At 51.9% G+C, this 19,329-nt stretch overlaps 1 protein-coding gene across 5 annotated transcripts in view; it reads right to left on the bottom strand.

Annotated features, from left to right (window-relative positions):
* The window catches only part of ZNF496 (zinc finger protein 496), a 40,016-nt gene extending 28,661 nt beyond the window's left edge, over positions 1-11,355 (bottom strand). For 2 of the 5 annotated variants that reach the window (XM_030812550.1, XM_030812553.1), the window contains exons 1-5: positions 6,667-7,213; positions 6,309-6,524; positions 4,806-4,921; positions 4,030-4,456; positions 3,524-3,707 (exon numbers count right to left, since the gene is read on the bottom strand). In XM_030812550.1, the coding sequence (XP_030668410.1) occupies positions 3,524-3,707; positions 4,030-4,419 (574 nt within the window). In that variant the 5' untranslated portion in view covers positions 4,420-4,456; positions 4,806-4,921; positions 6,309-6,524; positions 6,667-7,213. Of the gene's footprint in view, positions 1-3,523; positions 3,708-4,029; positions 4,457-4,805; positions 4,922-6,308; positions 6,525-6,666; positions 7,214-7,582 lie in introns of those variants that run through there. The other 3 variants (XM_030812552.1, XM_030812554.1, XM_030812551.1) reach the window with 2 other exon arrangements.
* Positions 11,356-19,329: the final 7,974 nt, after the last annotated feature.

Below are 19,329 nucleotides of genomic sequence, written 5' to 3'. Positions count from 1 at the left end.
CTCATACAAAATGTAAAGTGTGGCTTTGGGACCATCTCACCAGCCTTATTTTGGGCTACCAGGGACTCTGCCACTCTGCTCTCCTGGAATTGGAAACTACCCCTTGTTCAGGCTTCTGCCATGAGCCATATCCCCTGCCAACAGTGCAGCCATGTAAAAATGAGCTCTGTGTTTCAAAAGGTACTCCTTTCTCAGATTAAGACTTGGAGAGCTGTGCTATAGTCTACTGGTTAACCCCAGGTCACATGTTAAGTCATTATCAAAGCAAACCCCAGAGGCCAGTGTCCCTGGCCTTTCAAAGCCTGCAGGAAACAGCAGCTGCAGGAGCGGCTGTGTGGAACAAAGGACGGGGCCAGGAACCCAACGCAGATGGCAGTGCCATTCTAGGGGTCTCAGTGGAAGGCGGCCTCTTCACTGTGTCTGAAGGGAAGCTCAGGCTGGATGGGCATGGATTTGAGGAGGTGGTATTTTTCTGTGCGTATGTTCTATTTTAAGTTTCTATCTTCATCTTTATTTAACTTACTTTTGCCTCCCAGTTTTATTAAGGTATAATTGACAAAAATTGTATGTATTTTGTGTAAGAAAACTGTACAGTGTGATAACTATACACTGTGAAATGATTAAGCTAATTAACAAATCTACACCTCATATATTTTTATGATGAGAACATTTCTTACTTTCTTAGCAATTTTCAAGTATAAGATGCATTATTTTTAATCAACATCACCATGCTGTACCATAGATGTCCAGAATTTATTCATCTTAGCTAATGGAAACTTTGTACTCTTTGACTGACATCTCCCAGAGGAGGTGTTTTATTTTTTAGAGGTGGGTTCTCGCTATGTTGCCCAGGCTGGTCTCAAACTCCTGGCCTCAAGCGATCCTCCTGCTTCAGCCCCCTGAGTAGCTGGAACTATAGGCGTGAGCCACCATGCCTGGCTGGGAGGTGGTATTTTAGCTCTGCTTCCTCACACCTGCCACCTTCTGGGATATGTAGCTATCCCAGATATTCATGTATATATATATATGAATATGTAGTCTCACCCTACCTTTGGCCCCAGTAAATGAATACATGGACCCTTTCGAGAATCACTTCGGAGAGTGCAGACCCCACATGAAATCTAGCTTTTGGGGAAGGTCTTCAAGATGAGGAACTATACAGCTCTGACAGGTAGTGCATTCCAATGACTAATTGTCCCAATAGTTAAGGATTTCCTGATTGCTAACTCTCATCATACTTACTTTGCCTATTGATTATTGCTCATGGAAATGGGAGAGCTGGCCCTGTTTTCCTAAAGCCCATCTGTGGTTGCTGGCTTATCTCAGAACTTTATCAAGAAGCAACTGCACAGGCTGCTGTAGTTCCTGAAACTTCTTCCCCTCCACCTGCATGCCTTCCCAGACCCCACTACAAGGCCTCTCACAGCCCCCCACTTCCTGCATAACCCAAGCTACTTGCACGTGCATTATGTGGGCGACTGGCTGCTTCCCTTATGCCTGTTGTTACAGGCTAAGTTATACCCCTCTCAAATTCCTATGTTGAAGCCCTAACCCTTAGGTACCTCAGAAAGCGACTGATATTTGGAGATAGGGTCTTTGAAGAGGTCATTAAGATAAAATCAGGTCATATGGGTGGGCCCTAATCCAACAGGACTGGTGTACTTATAAGAAGAGGAGATTAAGACACACACACACACAAAGGAAAGACCATGTAAAGAGACCCAGAGAGAGGTGTCTGTTACACCTCCTCTGCAAACTTCTCTTAGCGTAAACATCTTCCTCTTCCTTTCCCTGAAAGAAAACCGCCTGTCATCAAGAGTCCTGGCACAAAGATTGTTGTCAGCTTTCAGGGCCGGATATTCACAGGTTTTTACGGGTCCCAAAGAGAGCCAGTGGCATAAGAGACTTCCCCTCCTAGCTCCTTCTCTTTTTTTTGTTTTGTTTTGTTTTGAGATGGAGTTTTACTGTTTTTACCCAGGCTGGAATGCAATGGCATGATCTCAGCTCACTGCAATCTCCGCCTCCCAGGTTCAAGTGATTCTCCTGCCTCAGCCTCCCGAAAAGCTGGAATTATAGGCACCCACCACCACACACAACTGATTTTGTATTTTTAGTAGAGATGGGGTTTCACCATCTTGGCCAGGCTGGTCTCGAACTCCTGGCCTCAGGTGATCCGCCTGCCTCGGCCTCCCAAAGTGCTGGGATTACAGGTGTGAGCCACCGTGCCCAGCCCCTAGCTCCTTCTAAATGTCTATCTGCAAACTTCTCTTAGTGTTAACATCAGGCATGTCTACAAGCCAAGGAGAGCGGCTTCAGAAGAACCCAAGGCTGCTGATACTTTGACTTTAGACTTCCAGCCTCCTGAACTGTGAGAGAATACATTTCTGTTACATAAGCCATCCAGTCTGTGGTACTTTGTTATGGCAGCCAACAACACACCAATCTTGACTTATAAGCAAGAAAAGGCTGAAGTTTATGTGAGTTGTACAGAAGTCACTATAGTTTTTCCACACACAGAAATTTAATAGGCATTTTGGTTTTATTACTGAAAAGCTTATCGTAATGCCAAACACAACTTCTGCAAGTCATAAGAAGTCTCCCCTGGCCCCCAGACACTCTCTTTCCATTGTACCTATAGAGCACTGTGGCAAGTCCACCCAGAGTCATAAGAAAGCCCCCCGGCCCCCCAGACACTCTTTCCACTGTACCTATAGAGCACCGTGGCAAGTCCACCCAGAGGAACCCACGTGCCAGACTTCCTTTGACCCAAGGGCGCTGGTTTCCCATGATAGGTACTTAAAGTTTTGGGCACCTCAAGCCTTGTGCTCAACCTTTTATAGGTTGTATCTCATTTAATTGTCCAAAAACCCCAAAAAGGGTAATTACTATCTCTGCTGGACAGAGGAAGAAACTGAGGCTTTCAGAGTTTAGAAGCATGCCTCAGGTCATACCCAGAAGATTCAAATCTAAGTTTATCTGACGAAAAAACTACTTTCCTGTAGCCACCATGTACTTCATATACATACTCAAATCATGTCTAGCTGATGTTCTGGCCCCACACACTAGATACCACCCTGTGTCCCCCAAAATATTTCTATACCTCTTTGCAGCATCACGACGCTCCTGTAAACAGGAGTTGTTTAGCCAAGGAAACAGAGGTTCCAAGAGACAAGAAACGGCCATGCTCCAGTCATGCAGCAGTCCCTAGCTGTCATCAAACTGACAAATCCTGCAGAGATGCACCCTCAGAGAGATGAGAGGGCACCACCTCAATGATACCCACCTACAGAAGAGTTAGCTCTGAGAGGATCTAGAACCATGAAGAGGACAAACATCCTGATGAGGTTCTCATTTAATTGCTCTAGGAAGGGACTCAGACCCTGACAACAGCTCACAGCTCCTCGGGGACAGGAGAAAACTGCTGATGAAAAAGCCATCAGCTTAACAAAAACCACACCCAGCGCACAGTATGGGCTGTGTGCTCCCCCAGATCACCCCTGCTACACTCCCCTGGGCTGCATACCTGGGTCCCCGCTGAGCTGGCCTGGTGGTCTGCTTGGGAGCCCCAGGCACTGTGCCAGGCCTATGGGCTGGGCATCTTGGCTCTTTGCAAGGTTGCTGTGGGGCTCTACTGGCAGCTGCTCCTGCTCCTGGTCCAGAGGGCTGTCCCCATCATCAATCACCACGGGGTCTTCACAGTGCTTGAGCTGCAATCCCAGAGAGAGCTTTTCAGGGCTAGGTGAAGAGGTCCCATCTCTCCCTGGGCCTGGTGACCACCCACTCCACAGCTGACCATCAAAGGCTCAACTTAGGCCTTGGACTGGGCTGTAAAGGGGCATGACACTATCATGCCCAAATTAGAGCCTTCAGGGAATAAAACTGGCTTTCTTAGGAAACTCTAGTCTGGGCCTAACCAAAGTACATGGCTCTCGATGGAATTCCTCATTCCCCAGCCAGCGCATACATGGCCCAGCCAAAGTGTCTAAGTACCAGATCTCTACCCGTCCCAGCCCCACCCCTTCTACTCACCCACTGCCAGGGTCTCCCAGGCTCCCGTTCCAGTGCCTCCACCGCGGCCACAGCCTGCTCTCCGCTCTCAGGCTCCTGTGCCCGCACCCAGCTCTGGATCTCCCGGGGAAGGATGGCCAGGAACTGCTCCAGCACCAGCAGCTCCAGAATCTGCTCCTTGGTGTGCCTCTCAGGCCGCAGCCAGCCCCGGCACAGGTCCCAGAGGCGCTGCAGGGCCTCCCGGGGGCCCGCCGCCTCCTGGTAGCGGAAACGGCGGAAGAGGCGCCGAGAGGACTCGGGACTGGGAAGCTCCCCCTGGGGGCTAGGGTTCTCTCCAGGTGGGCTCCTCATTTTCCTGGGCTCCTCACTCTCCTTCGGAGCCAAGACTCGGGGGCACAGGGCTGTGGGCATGATGGGATTTGATGGGGGTCAGCAGCAGAAGACGACCCTATTTCCAAACAGAAATCACTGGCTTCAGTGTTCTGGTCTCCTGTGGTCATTTCTGGGGGACAGTGACAAGGAAACTGTCAATGCCCTCAGAGACCAGCCCTTTGGAGAAGCCCTGGGAAAGGTAGGCAGTGTTGGTGTGGCTGGTCTTTACACACAGGATGAAACAGACAGAAACATACCCTCCCCCCATCAGTACCATTACGTGTGGATTCCCGTAAGCGGGTGACTGGATGAACAAGACAGGAAATCTGGGAGAAAATGGTGGCATTTCAGCGTGACACTGCTGTTTTGAGCATCCCAAGAAACCAACAGCGCCACATGCAGATGTAATCAAGACGCTCTGGTACCTTGAGTGGCTGGGTCCTCCTGGAGAGACCCAAGATGGGCAGGCCAGGCAGGCCACTATCTTGAAGCTCTGGAGCCGAAGTCGCTGTTCTTGTCCTTAAGACCTTTACAAATGGAGCTGGAACGACAAAGACGGACATGCATCGGATGAGCCTTCAAGCACATCCAGGAATGGAAAATCCACCCTTCTGGTGGCAGAGGGCTGATGGTGCTGCGTGCTGGATGGACAACCCAGCCAGAATCAGCTTTGCCCAGCAGAGTCTGCAATGGGAGGCAAAGGAAAACAGCCAGAGACAGGGAATATCACATGAGACAGCTCCATGCAGTCTACCAGGGACAAATCACACTGCATTTAGAAGTTATCAGTGGTTTCCTATGAGCCTTCTGCCAACTCTGCCCTGACCTTCAACCTCGCCTCCACCCTATTCTCTATCCTTGCCCTCTTCAAACCACATTCGAGGCAATGGCACACCCGCCAAAGCCCTTCCTCGGCCAGGACAGAAGAGTGGGTCTGTCACTGCACAGCTCAGACCTCAAAGAACCCCCGGACACTGCAGCTGCCACACCCCCAAGGTGGGACTCAGGGGTTCCTACACCTCCACGCTGGTATGCAGACAACTAGCCGACACTTTTGCCACAACTAGGGTGGCAAAAGAGACCAGCAACCAGTATACCTGGCTGGTGTTCATGATTCCCACTTTAGAACACTGGGCCCATGAAAGGGCACATGGGGACACTCACAGTGCCCTTCTCTGCCATCAGGCCTCTGTGATCCTTAGGACGGGCAGTGCCTGCCACTCCCCCATCTGCACGAGGTTGTCCAGCGTGGCCTCGTCTTAACCTCCAAGAGCTCACCAGGTGGGAAGGGGGACTCGGGCCTCACTCCCATTTCACAGGAAGACAAGTGATGCCAGAAAAGCTACCAAACAACTGAGTGGTTCCAGAAACACCCACTGCTCTGAATCTCTTTGCTTTCCAAAGTAACAACATACACAGAAAGGCATATGGGGGCCGTGGAGGCGTCGGGCTGGACGCATTACAGCGCTCCCCACCACCGGATTCCCTTCCAGGGCGGCTCCGGCATCTGGAGCCCTGGAGCCCGGCGTGGGCCCCGCCCGCCCTGCTCGGCGGCACCCTGCGGCGCCCATCACACACCTGCAGCGCCCAGGACTACTCAGGTCCGCCCCCCGGAGCACCGGCGCCCACCCGGGCTGCCACTCGGATCGTCTCCAACCAGACGGCAGCGTCCGTCTTTGTCACGGCGGCACCTGGCGCGTCGGAGGCTCGGAGGAGACGCCTGATGAATGAACTAACGTGAGTGAGGCGGAGGAGGGCCCCGCAGGGGCGGAGCGAGCTCCCAGCCTTTCGCGGAGGAGGGACTGAGCTGGATCGGCAGAAAGGGAAGGAGAAGGTCGCTGTGGGCCAGGGAAGGGGGAGCCCGCCCTCCGCGCCCTCGGTCTCTCTCACACGCGCGTCTCCCGTCTCGCCAGCTCCGGACTCCTCACCTCACAGCCTGGAGCTCCCTCCCGGCGTCCGGCCGAAAGCCCTCCTGTGGCGGCGGAAGTCCAGGGCAGCCGTCCTCATCCTCCCAGCCCGCCCGGCCGGGCGTACTCGCTGAGGCGGGGTCTCCGCAGGCGCCCGGCTGCTTTCCCGGCCCGTCCAGACCGCGTCTCCCGACCATCCGGAAAGCCACGGCTCGGCTCGGGGGCAAATGGAGGCGCCTGAAAAACAATGGTGTTGCTTTCTCCCCCGCCCGCACCTTCCTGAGCGCTGGGCTCTGGGCCGGGAGGCGGCGCCGCGGAGGCCGGGCGCGGGCCGAGGAGGGCGGGGCGGGGCCGGCCGCGGGAGCCGGGGTGCACTCACCGCCGCGGCGCGTCCCTGTTGGCGGGCGGCGCAGGCCTGGCCGCCGCGGGAGCCCGCCGGACGCCGAGAAAAGGAAAGGCCGGAGCCCTCCGGCTCCCTCCCCTGGGACACTTCCTGCTCCGCTCTAGGACTGGGGAGGTCTCCGCATCTCAGTGGTTCGCTCCCCCGCCCCCCGGCCGAGGTGTGCGCTGGGGGTGACATCCGACACCCCCGGCCCGCCCCGCTCCGCGCGCGCCTGGGCCTGGCCGCCGGGCCGGGGGCTTTGTGGGTCAGCCACGTCGCCGCGCCCGGGCCTCCCCGCGGGCCTGCCTGTCCGGAAGGTCGGCCCGGGGCTCTTTTCTCCGTTGTTCTTCTCCGGCGCCCCCAGGACGCGCGGGCCAGTGGACGCCCGGAACGGCCGACCGGGAGTCGCGGCTGGGGATGGAAGCTGGCATTGGGGGTGCGGGATGGAGCGGAGAGAGGAGGCCCCGCGCGCAGTCGGCCGCCTCATTTCAGGCTCCCCCTGCGACCCCCCCCGCCCCCGCCAGCCGAAGCCCGGGCCGCCCAGCCCCTCCTGCCGCTGCGGGACGCCGAAGGTAGCGCTCACACCCGCGCCTTCCGGGCCTGGCGCCCACGTGCGGAGTCCCCGGGTTAGGAAAGGCCGCGCATCCGGAGGCCACTCCGAGCCTCGGGACGACCCTGGGGGTTGCGCGGAGGGGCTGCCGTGAGTCCTGGCCCTGAGTGGGGGTCACGGGGCTCGTTGCTCACTGAAGTGAACACGGTTGCCGCTGTGCACAGTGGCGGAGGGAGAGGATGAGGGACTCTGACCCAAGGTTATGTGGCAGTGAGGGGCAAGCAGAAATGAGGGCCTCCGGACCCCACCCCGAGACAGGGCTGCTGGCCGCTGCACTATGCTGAATATAGCCCAAATTCTTACATGGGTCGTCCCCGGGGAATGCTCATTTTTCAGGGTCCAGAGCTTGAGAGAAAGTGCGAACCCGGTCCCTGAGCAGGCCTGATTCCCATGGCCCCTTCTCCATCTGCTTTGCACCGAAATTGGATTCTCCTACGCAGAGGAGAAGGTGGAGAAGATTCTCCATCTTCCGGAGGGTAGCTACTACCGGTAGCTCCGATTTCCTTCGGATCCCCTTTCAAGGGCAAGCAGAAGGAAATGTTTCTCCAAAGAAAGTGGCCCAGCTGAGTAAGCGGGAACAAGCTGGTTGGACTGAGGCACAGGATCCTTTAGCTCCATTGCTATTCTAATCCCGTGGCCCTGGGCACGGCCACTTCCTCCTCTGAACTGCTGGAATAATCACTTCTGACTAGCAGAGTTACTGGGAGCCGCTGTTTGTCAGTGTTCACATTCTGACTTTAGCAGGAGATGGAGCAAGCGAAGGAGTGAAGCCCTTGTTTGTGAACAGTGATTGTTTCACAGATAACAGCCAGATGCCGGGCAAGGCAACACAGATCTTAGCTGGAGCCTACAGGTACAAGTGGGAGCCACCCCCTTTGTCTTAACTGGACTGGCATTTACAGAACTCGTGTACAGCCCACTCTCAGGAACACCAGCCAGGAACCGTGACGTGGAGGAGAGGAACTGGGAGGAACCCAGGGGTCATCAAAGGCTGGTAGGGCTTAGGTGCTTTGGCAAACGTCCTAGTCTGTGGGGTTCCAGAGCCCTGGTGCCACAGCTCCCAACCCTGTGATTGGCCCAGGAACTGGCTGTTGAGTGGGCATCCGTGTTCATAGCTCTGCCCCTTGCAACCCTAAAGCAGATAAAATGCAGGAGGCAGAAATTGCTGGCAGACAGCATCCAGTTAATCCCCACCACCCAATTCAGTTTCTTCCCCTGACCTGACACGTCCCTGCCCAGCTGTGCCTCTCACTGTTCACCTTTTGAGGCACAAAACGGGCTGTTTATGCTGCTGCTGCATTTAGCTCAAAACAGGGCTTAAGAGTCAAAGTTCGGGAGTCAGGCACCTGGATTAAATCCCGCCCCATCAATTCCTAGCCAGGTGACCTCAGGCCTACATAACCTTTCTGTACCTCAGTTTCCTCATCCAGAAAACAGGGATGATGCTGTCTACCTCATTTGATGGTTGTGCGGGATCAAAGATTCAGTCATTCAGCAAACCTATACCGAGTACCTACTGTGCATTTATGAGTGCTAGGCAGCCAGCCTTCCAGGTGCTCAGGTACATCTGTGAACACAACTGGCTATTGGAGGAAGCAAAATCAGTAACATGACCTGCTCTCTTTGACCTGTGCTACAGAAAAAAAGGAAAGTGGAGAGGCATCAGGAAGTCAGGAGTGTTGGGGAGGGGCTGGTAACAGTCATGGTATTAAAGAGGAGGGCAGGCAGGCCTTACTGTGAAGGTGGTATTTGAGATGAAGTAGTTGATCAGAGTCCCTGTTTGACACATGGAGACCACCTTGACAGCAGAGGCCCTAAGGGGGAGTGGTGCAAAGCAAGGTGGCTGGTGAACGAGAAGAGAGGGATGGTATAGAGCTGGGTGGGGCACAGGAGCCCGTGGGGAAGGTATTCGCCTCTGGACGAAGTGGGGTTGTATCAGATACCACGGGTGAAGCATCGGGAAGAGGACCCGGCCTGTAAATCCTGCTCAAGGACTGCACCATCATCGTGCCCAGTGTGTGCGTGTATTCAATTTGTATGAATATAATATTGCCAATTGTATCTGTTTTTATGAGATGTTTGCTATGTGCCAATGATTATTCCATCCATGGGGAGACCATAGAAGAACGATCCAAGGAGTTGGGAGGGGAATCAAATAATAAATCAGCGATTCTGCAATGTAACGCCATTGGTGATAGGTGTCATGAAAGAAATACAACATGGTGGGGAAGAGTGTGCTGGGGATGTTCAGGTAGGGCCTCTGTCAGGAGTGTTTGAGTGGAGAGCAGGTGAGGGGCCCCGAGCAGAGGTGTGTGGGAAGAGTATTCCAGCAGAGGAAACAGCGTATGCTTGCTCAGCTGGGCAGAGGAATAGTGCGAGAATGGTGAGGCTGGAACCAGGTCACCGGATTTTACAGTCATTAGAGGGTTTCAAGTAGGAGTGTGGCCTAACGGAATCTTGATTTTATCAAGATCACTGTGCGGAACAGATGAAGCAGAGTCCCTGTTAGGAATCACTGTAGAGATCTAGGCAGGAGATGCTCGCTTCCTGGAGTTGACTGGTGGAGGCACAGCTGGTGAACAGTAGGCCCAATCCAGGCTCTGTGTTGAAGGCATGCTGCCTGTGTTAGAGGAGTGAGGAATGGCTGTGACTGGGGCTGAAACTGGGTGACTGAACAGGCCCTCTAGAGATGGCAGATGCAAGGAAGTAGGTTTCCAGGAAGGGGTTGGGTTTGGGGTTGAATTGGTGGATTTGGGACTTGCTGGTTTTCAGATGCCCAGGAGACAAGTGGGGATGACCCTCTGGGATAGAAAGCTGTGGCTGGAGGTGGAAATCTGGAGTCACCATATGTAGCAGGAGTTGGGACTTGAGAGGGTTGAGTGTGTTTTGAGAAGCAGCCCCAGGGAGGGCAGACCCTGCGAAATGCCAGCCCTGGACCGTGGGAGCCCAAGGGGTTAGTGGAGGAGAAAGGAGAGAAGGGGAAGTAGGAGGAGTAAAGTGAGGGAGGATGAGGGCAAGAAAAGGGGGTAGGGAGAGCTGCTGCTGCCTTGAGATAAAAGGAAAATTGCAGGTGTGGAGCCCTGGAATCCAAGTGAGCACCTGTGTTTCAAGGAGAGAAAGAGGTCAGGGGGATGAATCCCGCCCCAGGATCAAATCCGATGAGCAAAGAACACTGCCCATTGAATCTGGCAGAGAGGCCCCGAGCAAAGCAGACAGTGGAGCTCCTGGGCTAGGGCACTTTCTGGAGAAGGGAGATGACAGAGTGGACACAGCCCTGTGGAGGAAAACGGTTTCATCTTAAAGATGGGAGAAATTGCAGTGCATCGCCTGGAGGAGGGAGGGCTGGCGCCCAGGGCCCACGGGGAGCCAGAGGGCAGGGAAGGCTGCGGGTCCACAGGATCTGGGCAGGGAGAGCCTGGGGCAGGCTTCTTCCAACTTTGCCAACACTCCAGTAAAATAAGGAGCGAGTGTGACGTTTTATTTTATGAGCCAACTTGGCTAGCTGTGGTACTCAGTTTTTGCTGAAACACCAGTCTGGCTGTTTCTGTGAGGCTGTTTTTTAGATGTGATTAATAGATAAATCTGTAGACTTTGAATGCAGCGGGTTACCCTCCATAGCGTGGGCGGGCTTCATCCAATCTGTCGAAGGCGGTAAGAGCAAAGACTGCGGTCTCCTGAGGAAGGAATTAGCCCTGCGGCGTGCCTTCTGACTTGCTGCAGCCTCGGCTTTCTGGATCTGCAGCCTGCCCTGCAGATTTTAGACTTGCAAGCCAATCAGTTCCTTAAAAGAAAACAGTCTCTCTCTCATCTCTCTCTGTTGATCTCTAGCTCTATATCCGCCATCTCCTTCCCTCCCCCCATTCCACATGCTATTTGTTCCGTTTCTCTGGAGAACCCTGACTGCTACACAGGGCCCTTAAGTGACAGGGAGAAAGAGGGGGTGAAATGTGAGAGCAGGGGGAAGAGGGCGTGAGACGGCCATCTTGCAGAGTGGAAAGGTGAATGGACGATAGCAAAGGAAAGTGTGAATTATAGATAACCTGGAAAGTAAAGTGTGCACAGGGAAATGTGATGTGTAACCTAAAGCCCAGTGCTTTGCAGGTGGGCAGCCATTCCACCGTGATATCGCCCCCCAGATGGGCAGCCATTCCACCGTGACATTGCCCCCTGCTGAGGAGGTCATCATTCCGCATAACATGCTTGTAGACTGATGACAAATACAGGTGTGCAAATATGTGAAGCCCCATCACTGGACCAACCGCACCTGCCTTCTCTGGGAGCTGTCAGAACCCACAGGCCCCAACCACAGCTTGCGCGGCTAACCAGGCACCAGGGACTTGCGTGCTTTTTGCAGTGTGAGAAGCTCTGTTGTAAGCTGGGCATAGTAGATACTCAATAAACTGTGGCTTTAGGAACAGTCCTAGGAATAGTAGTGCTAGTTTTTACTGTGTTAGTCACAGACATCTAGGGGGCATGGACAGCAAGGCATTAATCTGGTCCCTTATTGTGGCCTGTGGAAAGGGGTCAGTGAGAAGCTGTTCAGTGAAACAGCTTTGCACGATGACATTTTCTCACTATAGAGGCCTCCCAACTGTCACAGAGGCCTGTTCATCTATTTTCTTTTTTCTTTTTTCTTTTTTTTTGAGGCAGAGTCACCCAGGCTGGAGTGCAGTGGCATGATCTCTGCTCACTGCCAGCTCCGCCTCCCGGGTTCTCGCCATTCTCCTGCCTCAGCCTCTCTGAATAGCTGGGACTACAGGTGCCCGCCACCACGCCCGGCTAATTTTTTGTATTTTTAGTAGCGACGGGGTTTCACCGTGGTCTTGATCTCCTGACCTCATGATCCGCCCGCCTCGGCCTCCCAAAATGCTGGGATTACAAGCGTGAGCCACCGCGCCCGGCTTTTTCTTTTGTTAAAAGCAAAAACACTTTGAGATTTGCAGGTAGACTGACATAACCCACTCTCAGGGGCTCCAGTGAAAGTACCTCTAAAAATGGCCAAGTTGTCACTAAAGAGATGACATCTTTTTCCTTGAAATCAGCGTTGGATGCTACAGTCAAGAAAATAAAGACCCCAAACATTGGTATTTGGAGCTATTCTTGAGCATTGGGTTGTTCATGCTTATTCAGCCAGACCATCAGGGACAAGCTTGTGCCTTGACAACTTCAGATTTGTTGAAATGACCAGATTTATTGTCTTGATGCAGTGAGCGGGGGGAGGGCACCCAGAGGAGGCTGGAACATGGCTTGATAATGGGAGAAGTATTTTTGCGAGGTTTGGCTCCAGATGGAGGAGGAGGAGAAGGAGGAGGGGGAGGGGAGGAGGAGGATGATGTCAGGTGTGATATAAGTGTGGGAGTAAGTCTCCTTCGTGGGATCTTTAAGAATCACTCCCAAGTGGCTGCAGCAATTACAGTCAAAGAATGATATGAAATTACAGGATTTATGCTGCTCCAAGATCCTGGAGAGGGAGGCACTGCATGCATGCAGGGGCCGTGTTGGAGGATAGCCAAGGGCCCAGGCTCTGCAGTGCAGGTGGCGGGTCGAGAAAGAGAACCCGTGGGCAAGTACCTGTGTCGTGGGGTCAGGGTGGGGCACACAAGCAGAAGATATGAGGAGATTTTACTGGTGCATTGGAATGTCGCTGGATCACAGTAGGGGGAAGGCAAGAAGGGGGCCTGGAGGTGGAGACCAGGCTTATCACACCAGTGTGCCTAGTTGCTTGGGGGACTCACAGCCCATGTGTGATGTTGAGGCCTCATGGAAGTATGAAGTTTTAATAATTGATAATGTATCAGGGAAGTGGGAGTCACATCTGCACTGGTTGTTGTTTAGAGGGGCTCAGGGGAAGTAGGGGTTCACTGAGGGTGATGGGCCGTCAGGAGGCAAGGATGCCTTAGTCGTTGCGTTCTCCCAGTCATAAATGAGTGTAGCAAGTGGGTCTAGGGCGTTCTTGGTTAGAAAGCAGGAGTCCGTCTGCCAAGCGGACGTTGTGGCGTTTCGAAGCTTTGGCAAGACCTTGGGGAAAACCATGTGTCCTGTGAATGCACAGTGGGTTACTCGTCTGTCTCCTTAGCCTGATGAAAGGCAGGGCTGCCTGTTCTCCTTTCTCAGTCCTTGCAGATCTTGCAGATTTTCTCACATTCACTCCTGGAGAGGTTTTGGTTTTTGTTTTTGTTGCTGCTGCTGTTGTTTTGAGATGGAGTCTCGCTCTGTCACCAGGCTGGAGTGCAGTGGTGCCATCTCGGCTCACTGCAACCTCCGCCTCCTGGGTTCAAGTGATTCTCCTGCCTCAGCCTCCTGAGTAGCTGGGATTACAGGCGTGTGCCACCACACCTGGCTAATTTTTGTATTTTTAGTAGAGACAGGGTATCATCATGTTGGTCAGGCTGGTCTTGAACTCCTGACCTTGTGATCGCCTGCCTCGGCCTCCCAAAGTGCTGGGATTACAGGCGTGAGCCACCGCGCCCGGCCTGGAGAGGTTCTGATGCTCTTAGGAGGGAAACACCCTGATGGTTACAGTTACAGTTCTGCAGATGTTTCCATGAATGTGAGTTTGATCCTTTGTGATCGTCTTTGCTGTCTGCTCCTTAAATGCATTGAATCCCAGCATCCTTGGAATTTCAGGAGGGAAACTGATGTTCAGAGAAAGAGGACAGTGGTCAGGGACCCAGTGTTACAGGGGTATGTGTGTGTGTCTGAATGAGGGAGGGATGGGGAAGTAGACTTTGTACAGAATATGTTCAGCATTTGCTAGGTATATTATCTGCATTGTATTGCCTAATTCTCACCACCATCCCAGGAAGTTGGAGCCCTGAGTAGAGTTTGGACTCTGCCTTCCAGAAAAGAAGGGTTTGCTGCAGGCCTCAAATGGGGTGACTGGTTCTTGGGCGAGTAAATGCAGATCCTCTGGTATTGTAGGACAGTGTGTCGGTCGATCTAGTAAAGGGGGAAAACATCCTTACTCACAGTTCTGGAATTTTATGTCCAGCTATTCCTAGTATGCCATGTCACTTAGGAAAATTTAAAAAGTATCTGGCTGGGCTTGGTGACTCACGCATGCCTATAATCCCAGCACTCTCAGAGACCAAGGCAGGAGGATCACTTGAGTCCAGAAGTTTGAGACCAGCCTAGGCAACATAGCAAGAACCCCTCTCCACAAAAAATTTAAAAATTAGCTGGGCAAGGTGGCACATACTTGTAGTCCCAGCTGCCTGGGAGGCTGAAGCAGGAAGATTGCTTGAGCCGAGGAGTTGAGCATGATTGTGCCACTGCACTCCAGCCTGGGCAACAGAGTGAAACCCTGTCTCAAACAAAACAAGTAAATATCAGTTCTGTTCAGCTTCCTGCCACCTTACTCTTTCCATAGCATTTTATGGAATTCAAGTTATCTCTGACAACTCTGCATTTCTCTACTCACATCTAGTATTTGCCAATTGATAAAAAGTCTGGGAGCATCAATGTGTCTTAGATTTATTTTTTTCTGTGCAGTCCCACTTAGAAACCCTAACCTATATCCTGATTTCACCTCATAGCATAGCACAGACCTCATCCTGGATCCCACACCCTGATATGTGTCCTGATTCCAGCTCAGAACACAGACCTTGTCCTGGATCCCACACCCTGTTATGTGTCCTGAATCCAGCTCAGAGCACAGACTTCATACTGGATCCCACACCCTGTTATGTGTCCTGAATCCAGCTCAGAGCACAGACTTCATACTGGATCCCACACCCCGATATGTGTCCTGGTTCCATCTCATAGCAGAGACCTCATCCTGGATCCTACACTCTGATAGTGTCGTGATTCCAGCTCAGAGCACAGACCTCATCCTGGATCCTACACTCTGATAGTGTCCTGATTCCAGCTCAGAGCACAGACCTCTTCCTGGATCTCACACCCTGATATGTGTCCTGATTCCAGCTCAGAGCACAGACCTCTTCCTGGATCTCACACCCTGATATGTGTCCTGATTCCAGCTCAGAGCACAGACCTCTTCCTGGATCCCACACCCTGATATGTGTCCTGATTCCAGCTCAGAGCACAGACCTCATCCTGGATCCCACACCCTGATATGTGTCCTGATTCCAGCTCAGAGCACAGACCTCATCCTGGATCCCAGACCCTGTTATGTGTCCTGATTCCAGCTCAGAGCACAGACCTCATCCTGGATCCCAGACCCTGTTATGTGTCCTGATTCCAGCTCAGAGCACAGACCTCATCCTGGATCCCAGACCCTGTTATGTGTCCTGATTCCAGCTCAGAGCACAGACCTCATCCTGGATCTCACACCCTGATATGTGTCCTGATTCCAGCTCAGAGCACAGACTTCTTCTGGTCTCAGCATCTCTCTCCAGCCTGCTCACTAAGGTGCAGTTTAAGCCATGCTGTCCCTACCCTGGGTATTTTCCCTCTGTCAGACCCACATACAGGGCAATTCTATTTCTGCCCCCTTGCTATGTGTGTTGCTTAAGTGGTGGGAGGTGATGGGTTAATTTTTCCATTCATAAACTGTTGATACACTTGGCCCAAGTGGATAGAACAAAACCTGGCGCTTAAATACCCAGCGCAGAGTCCGAGATACTTAGCAGGTGCTTGCTCATCACAGTCCTTCTTCCTCCTCTATTAGCTGCATGTAAACTTTTAAACTTTACAGTGTGTGACATTTCTCATTTTAGTGTATCTTAATCTGCCCTTCTGCCATTGAACACTGTAATAATTAATTTTCAGTGTCAACTTGACTGGGCTAAGGGATGACCAGGTAGCTGGTAAAACAGTAACTCCAGGTGTGCCTGTGAGGGTGTTTCCCAAAGAGACGCATTTGAATCAGACTGAGTAATGAAGATTTGCCCTCACTGATGTGGGCTGGCATTATCCAACCTGTTGAATGCCCAGAGAGAATGAAAAGGCAGATGCAGGAGGAATTCTCTTTTCTTCTTGAGCTGCAGCTCCCACCTTCTCCTGGCCTTAGACATTGGGGCTCCAGGTTCTTGAAGCTTCATACTCTCACAGTGGCCCCCCGGTTTCTTAGGCCTTCAGCCTCGGACTGAGAGTTACACCAATAGCTTCCCTGTTTCTCCAGCCTGCAGATTGCATATCATGAGGCTTCTCAGTCTCTATAACCATCCAAGCCAGTTTCCATAATGAATACCATCTTCATCTATCTGTTTCCATCTGTATCCTGCTGGTTCTGTTTCTCTGAAGAACCCTAATACAGACACCACCTGCCAGTTATTTGTGCTCCCACATGAAGTATTCTGAATTCCTCTCTGTCTCCAAACATTCCAAGTATATCTCTAAGTCTTTTATTTTATTTATTTATTTCTCTGAGACAGGATCTCTGTTGCCTAGGCTGGAGTGCAGTGGCACAGTCACAGCTCACTGTAGCCTCTACATCCTGGACTCAAGCAATCCCCCCACCTCAGCCTCTCAAGTAGCTGGGACTACAGGCATGTGTCACCGTGCCCTGCTAAGTTTTTAAATTTTTTGTAGAGGCGGGGTCTCACTATGTTGCTCAGGTTGGTCTTGAACTCTTGGGCTCAAGGCATCCTCTCACCTCGGCCTCTCAAAGTCTTGGGATTACAGGTGTGAGCCACCATGCCAGGCCACTAAATCTTATAAGCATAGCATGATCTGTTGCAGGAATTCCTTAGCACTCTGTAGCCAATCTTCTTCCATCCTCGTTCCTTCAGGCCCAGTTCACTGCATGTGCAAATAGGGGCGGCAGGGAGAGTCTTATAATGGGTAAAATTGTGTCCCTAACAAGGTTTATGTCCTGACTTTTGGTTCCTGAAAATGTGAACTTAATTTGGAAATGGAATATTTGCAGATGTAATCAAGTTAAGATGATACTGAATAAAGGTCATCATGAGTTAGAGTAGGCCCAACATCCAATGACAGGTGTCCCTATAAGGCCATGTGAGATGATAGAGACGGAGACTGGAGGGATGTGTACAAGGTCAGGAACACCACGGATTGGCTGTCACTCACCAGAGTCTAGGAGGAGGCAAGAAGGGATCCATTCTCAGAGCCTTCGGAGAGAGCATGGCCCTGCAGATGCCTTGATTTCTGACTCTGTTGTTTCAGGCCACTCAGTTTATGGCAATCATGACAGCAGCCCTAGGAAACAAACAGAGGCTTGTTTCCTCTGACACCCACTGACTTGACTGACAGTCTTAGGAAACTTTCTGCCATCCTACTTTTCTGCTTGTTTTATAATGATTCTTACCAGACTGTTCACATTAAATATCTTGTAAACAAATCTGAAACCCTGCACTGAGACTTGAAGCCTGTCACCTTCAGCTTTACCCACCAACACTTTTTTTTTTTTGAGATGGAGTCTCGCTCTGTCACCCAGGTTGGAGTGCAGTGGCGCGATCTCGGCTCACTGCAACCTCTGCCTCCCGGGTTCACGCCATTCTCCTGCCTCAGCCTCCCAAGTAGCTGGGACTACAGGCGCCCGCCACCGCGCCCGGCTAATTTTTTATATTTTTAGTAGAGACAGGGTTTCACCATGCTGGCCAGGCTGGTCTCAAACTCCTGACCTTGTGATCTGCCCACCTCAGCCTCCCAAAGTGCTGGGATTACAGGCGTGAGCCACTGCACCTGGCCCACTTTTTTTTTTTTTTTTTTGAAACGAGGTCTTGCCACATTGCCCAGGCAATCTTGAACTCCTAGGCCCATGTGATTTTCCCAAGTAGCTGGAATTACAGGCACACACCCCCATGACCAGCTTTTCCCCTGCCTTTTAGTTTCCACACCTCACTGGTTAAAATTTACAGTGTCCCCCAACTCCGATCCATCAGCTCTTTTGAATTCTGGTTGCCTTTTGTGGAGTTGTCTCATGGAATATCGAGATAATTGCCAACAGACCTCAGTGCCTTTGTTTCTTTCCCTCTGAGTTAATTCAGCTTGGCATTTACTGGGTATCAAATCAGAGAGCAGCCTCACTCAGGCGTGAGCAAGTGGGGCTTATTCTGGATGACCTGAGAACCCCACGGGTGCAATCGGAAGATGAAATAAGTGAGACTGACAGTAATGCAAAGAGGTGGGCGGCCACCTCCCAGGGAGAGGAACAAAATGCCTCCCTGGTAAGTCCCCCCTCCCACCAACAAGACAGTGTAGCAGCCAAGAGAATTGCTCTCTGAAGGTCTGCTGAAAAATCAACTGACAAAATTCAGATGAATAGGAGAAAAGGCATACAGATTTATTCAATCATAGTTCTAATGACTCATAGTTCTAAATGACTCAGAGGCCTTCAGAATGAAGACCAAAAGACACAGGGAAAACCATCTATTTTTTTTTTTTTTGAGATGGAGTCTCACTCTGTCACCCAGGCTGGATAGCAATGGCAAAATTTCAGCTCACTGCAACCTCCACCTCCCGGGTTCAAGCGATTCTCCTGCCTCAGCCTCCTGAGTAGCTGGGATTACAGGCACACGCCACCACACCCAGCTAATTTTTGTATTTTTAGTAGAGATGGGGGTTTCACCATGTTGGTCAGGCTGGTCTTGAACTCCTGACCTGGTGATCCACCCACCTCACCTCCCAGAGTGCTGGGATTACAAGCGAGAGCCACCACACCTGGCGGAAAACTATTTTTATGCTGAGGTTCAACAAAGTGTAGATAGCAATGCAGAGAAATGACTGGGGAAAAGGGCATGATCTAAGGCTGACAGGCTGAGTGGGGAAACCCGGCAGGGCATCTGCGTAGATTCTTCCTGGCTTTCCTGTGCAGCATTTCTTCTGGCTACGGGGCAGGCCCTCTATGGAATGGTGGGGGGGGGGGGTCTTATGACCTATAATCAAAAAAGGTAGGTCAGATTATTTATTTATGGTCAGTTTTTATACAGAAAGGTGGGGGGAAGTTAGGTTAATATTTTTAGGTATAATGGCTGGCTTTAGGGAAAACGGGGTTCTGGTTTCGCTTTGGAGAAGAATTCTAGTTTGTATTGTTGGCCTCAGGGGAAAATGAGGGGCCAGAGATAGGAAGGCAGGAGAAGGTCAGAAAATTTGCTTCTGAGGCTGCTACTGAGGTCTTCATTTGGGGG

The sequence above is a fragment of the Nomascus leucogenys genome, chromosome 5 (assembly GCF_006542625.1).
Source record: "Nomascus leucogenys isolate Asia chromosome 5, Asia_NLE_v1, whole genome shotgun sequence".
NCBI classification, from domain to species: domain Eukaryota; kingdom Metazoa; phylum Chordata; class Mammalia; order Primates; family Hylobatidae; genus Nomascus; species Nomascus leucogenys.
This window is presented reverse-complemented; position numbering and strand designations above follow the sequence as displayed.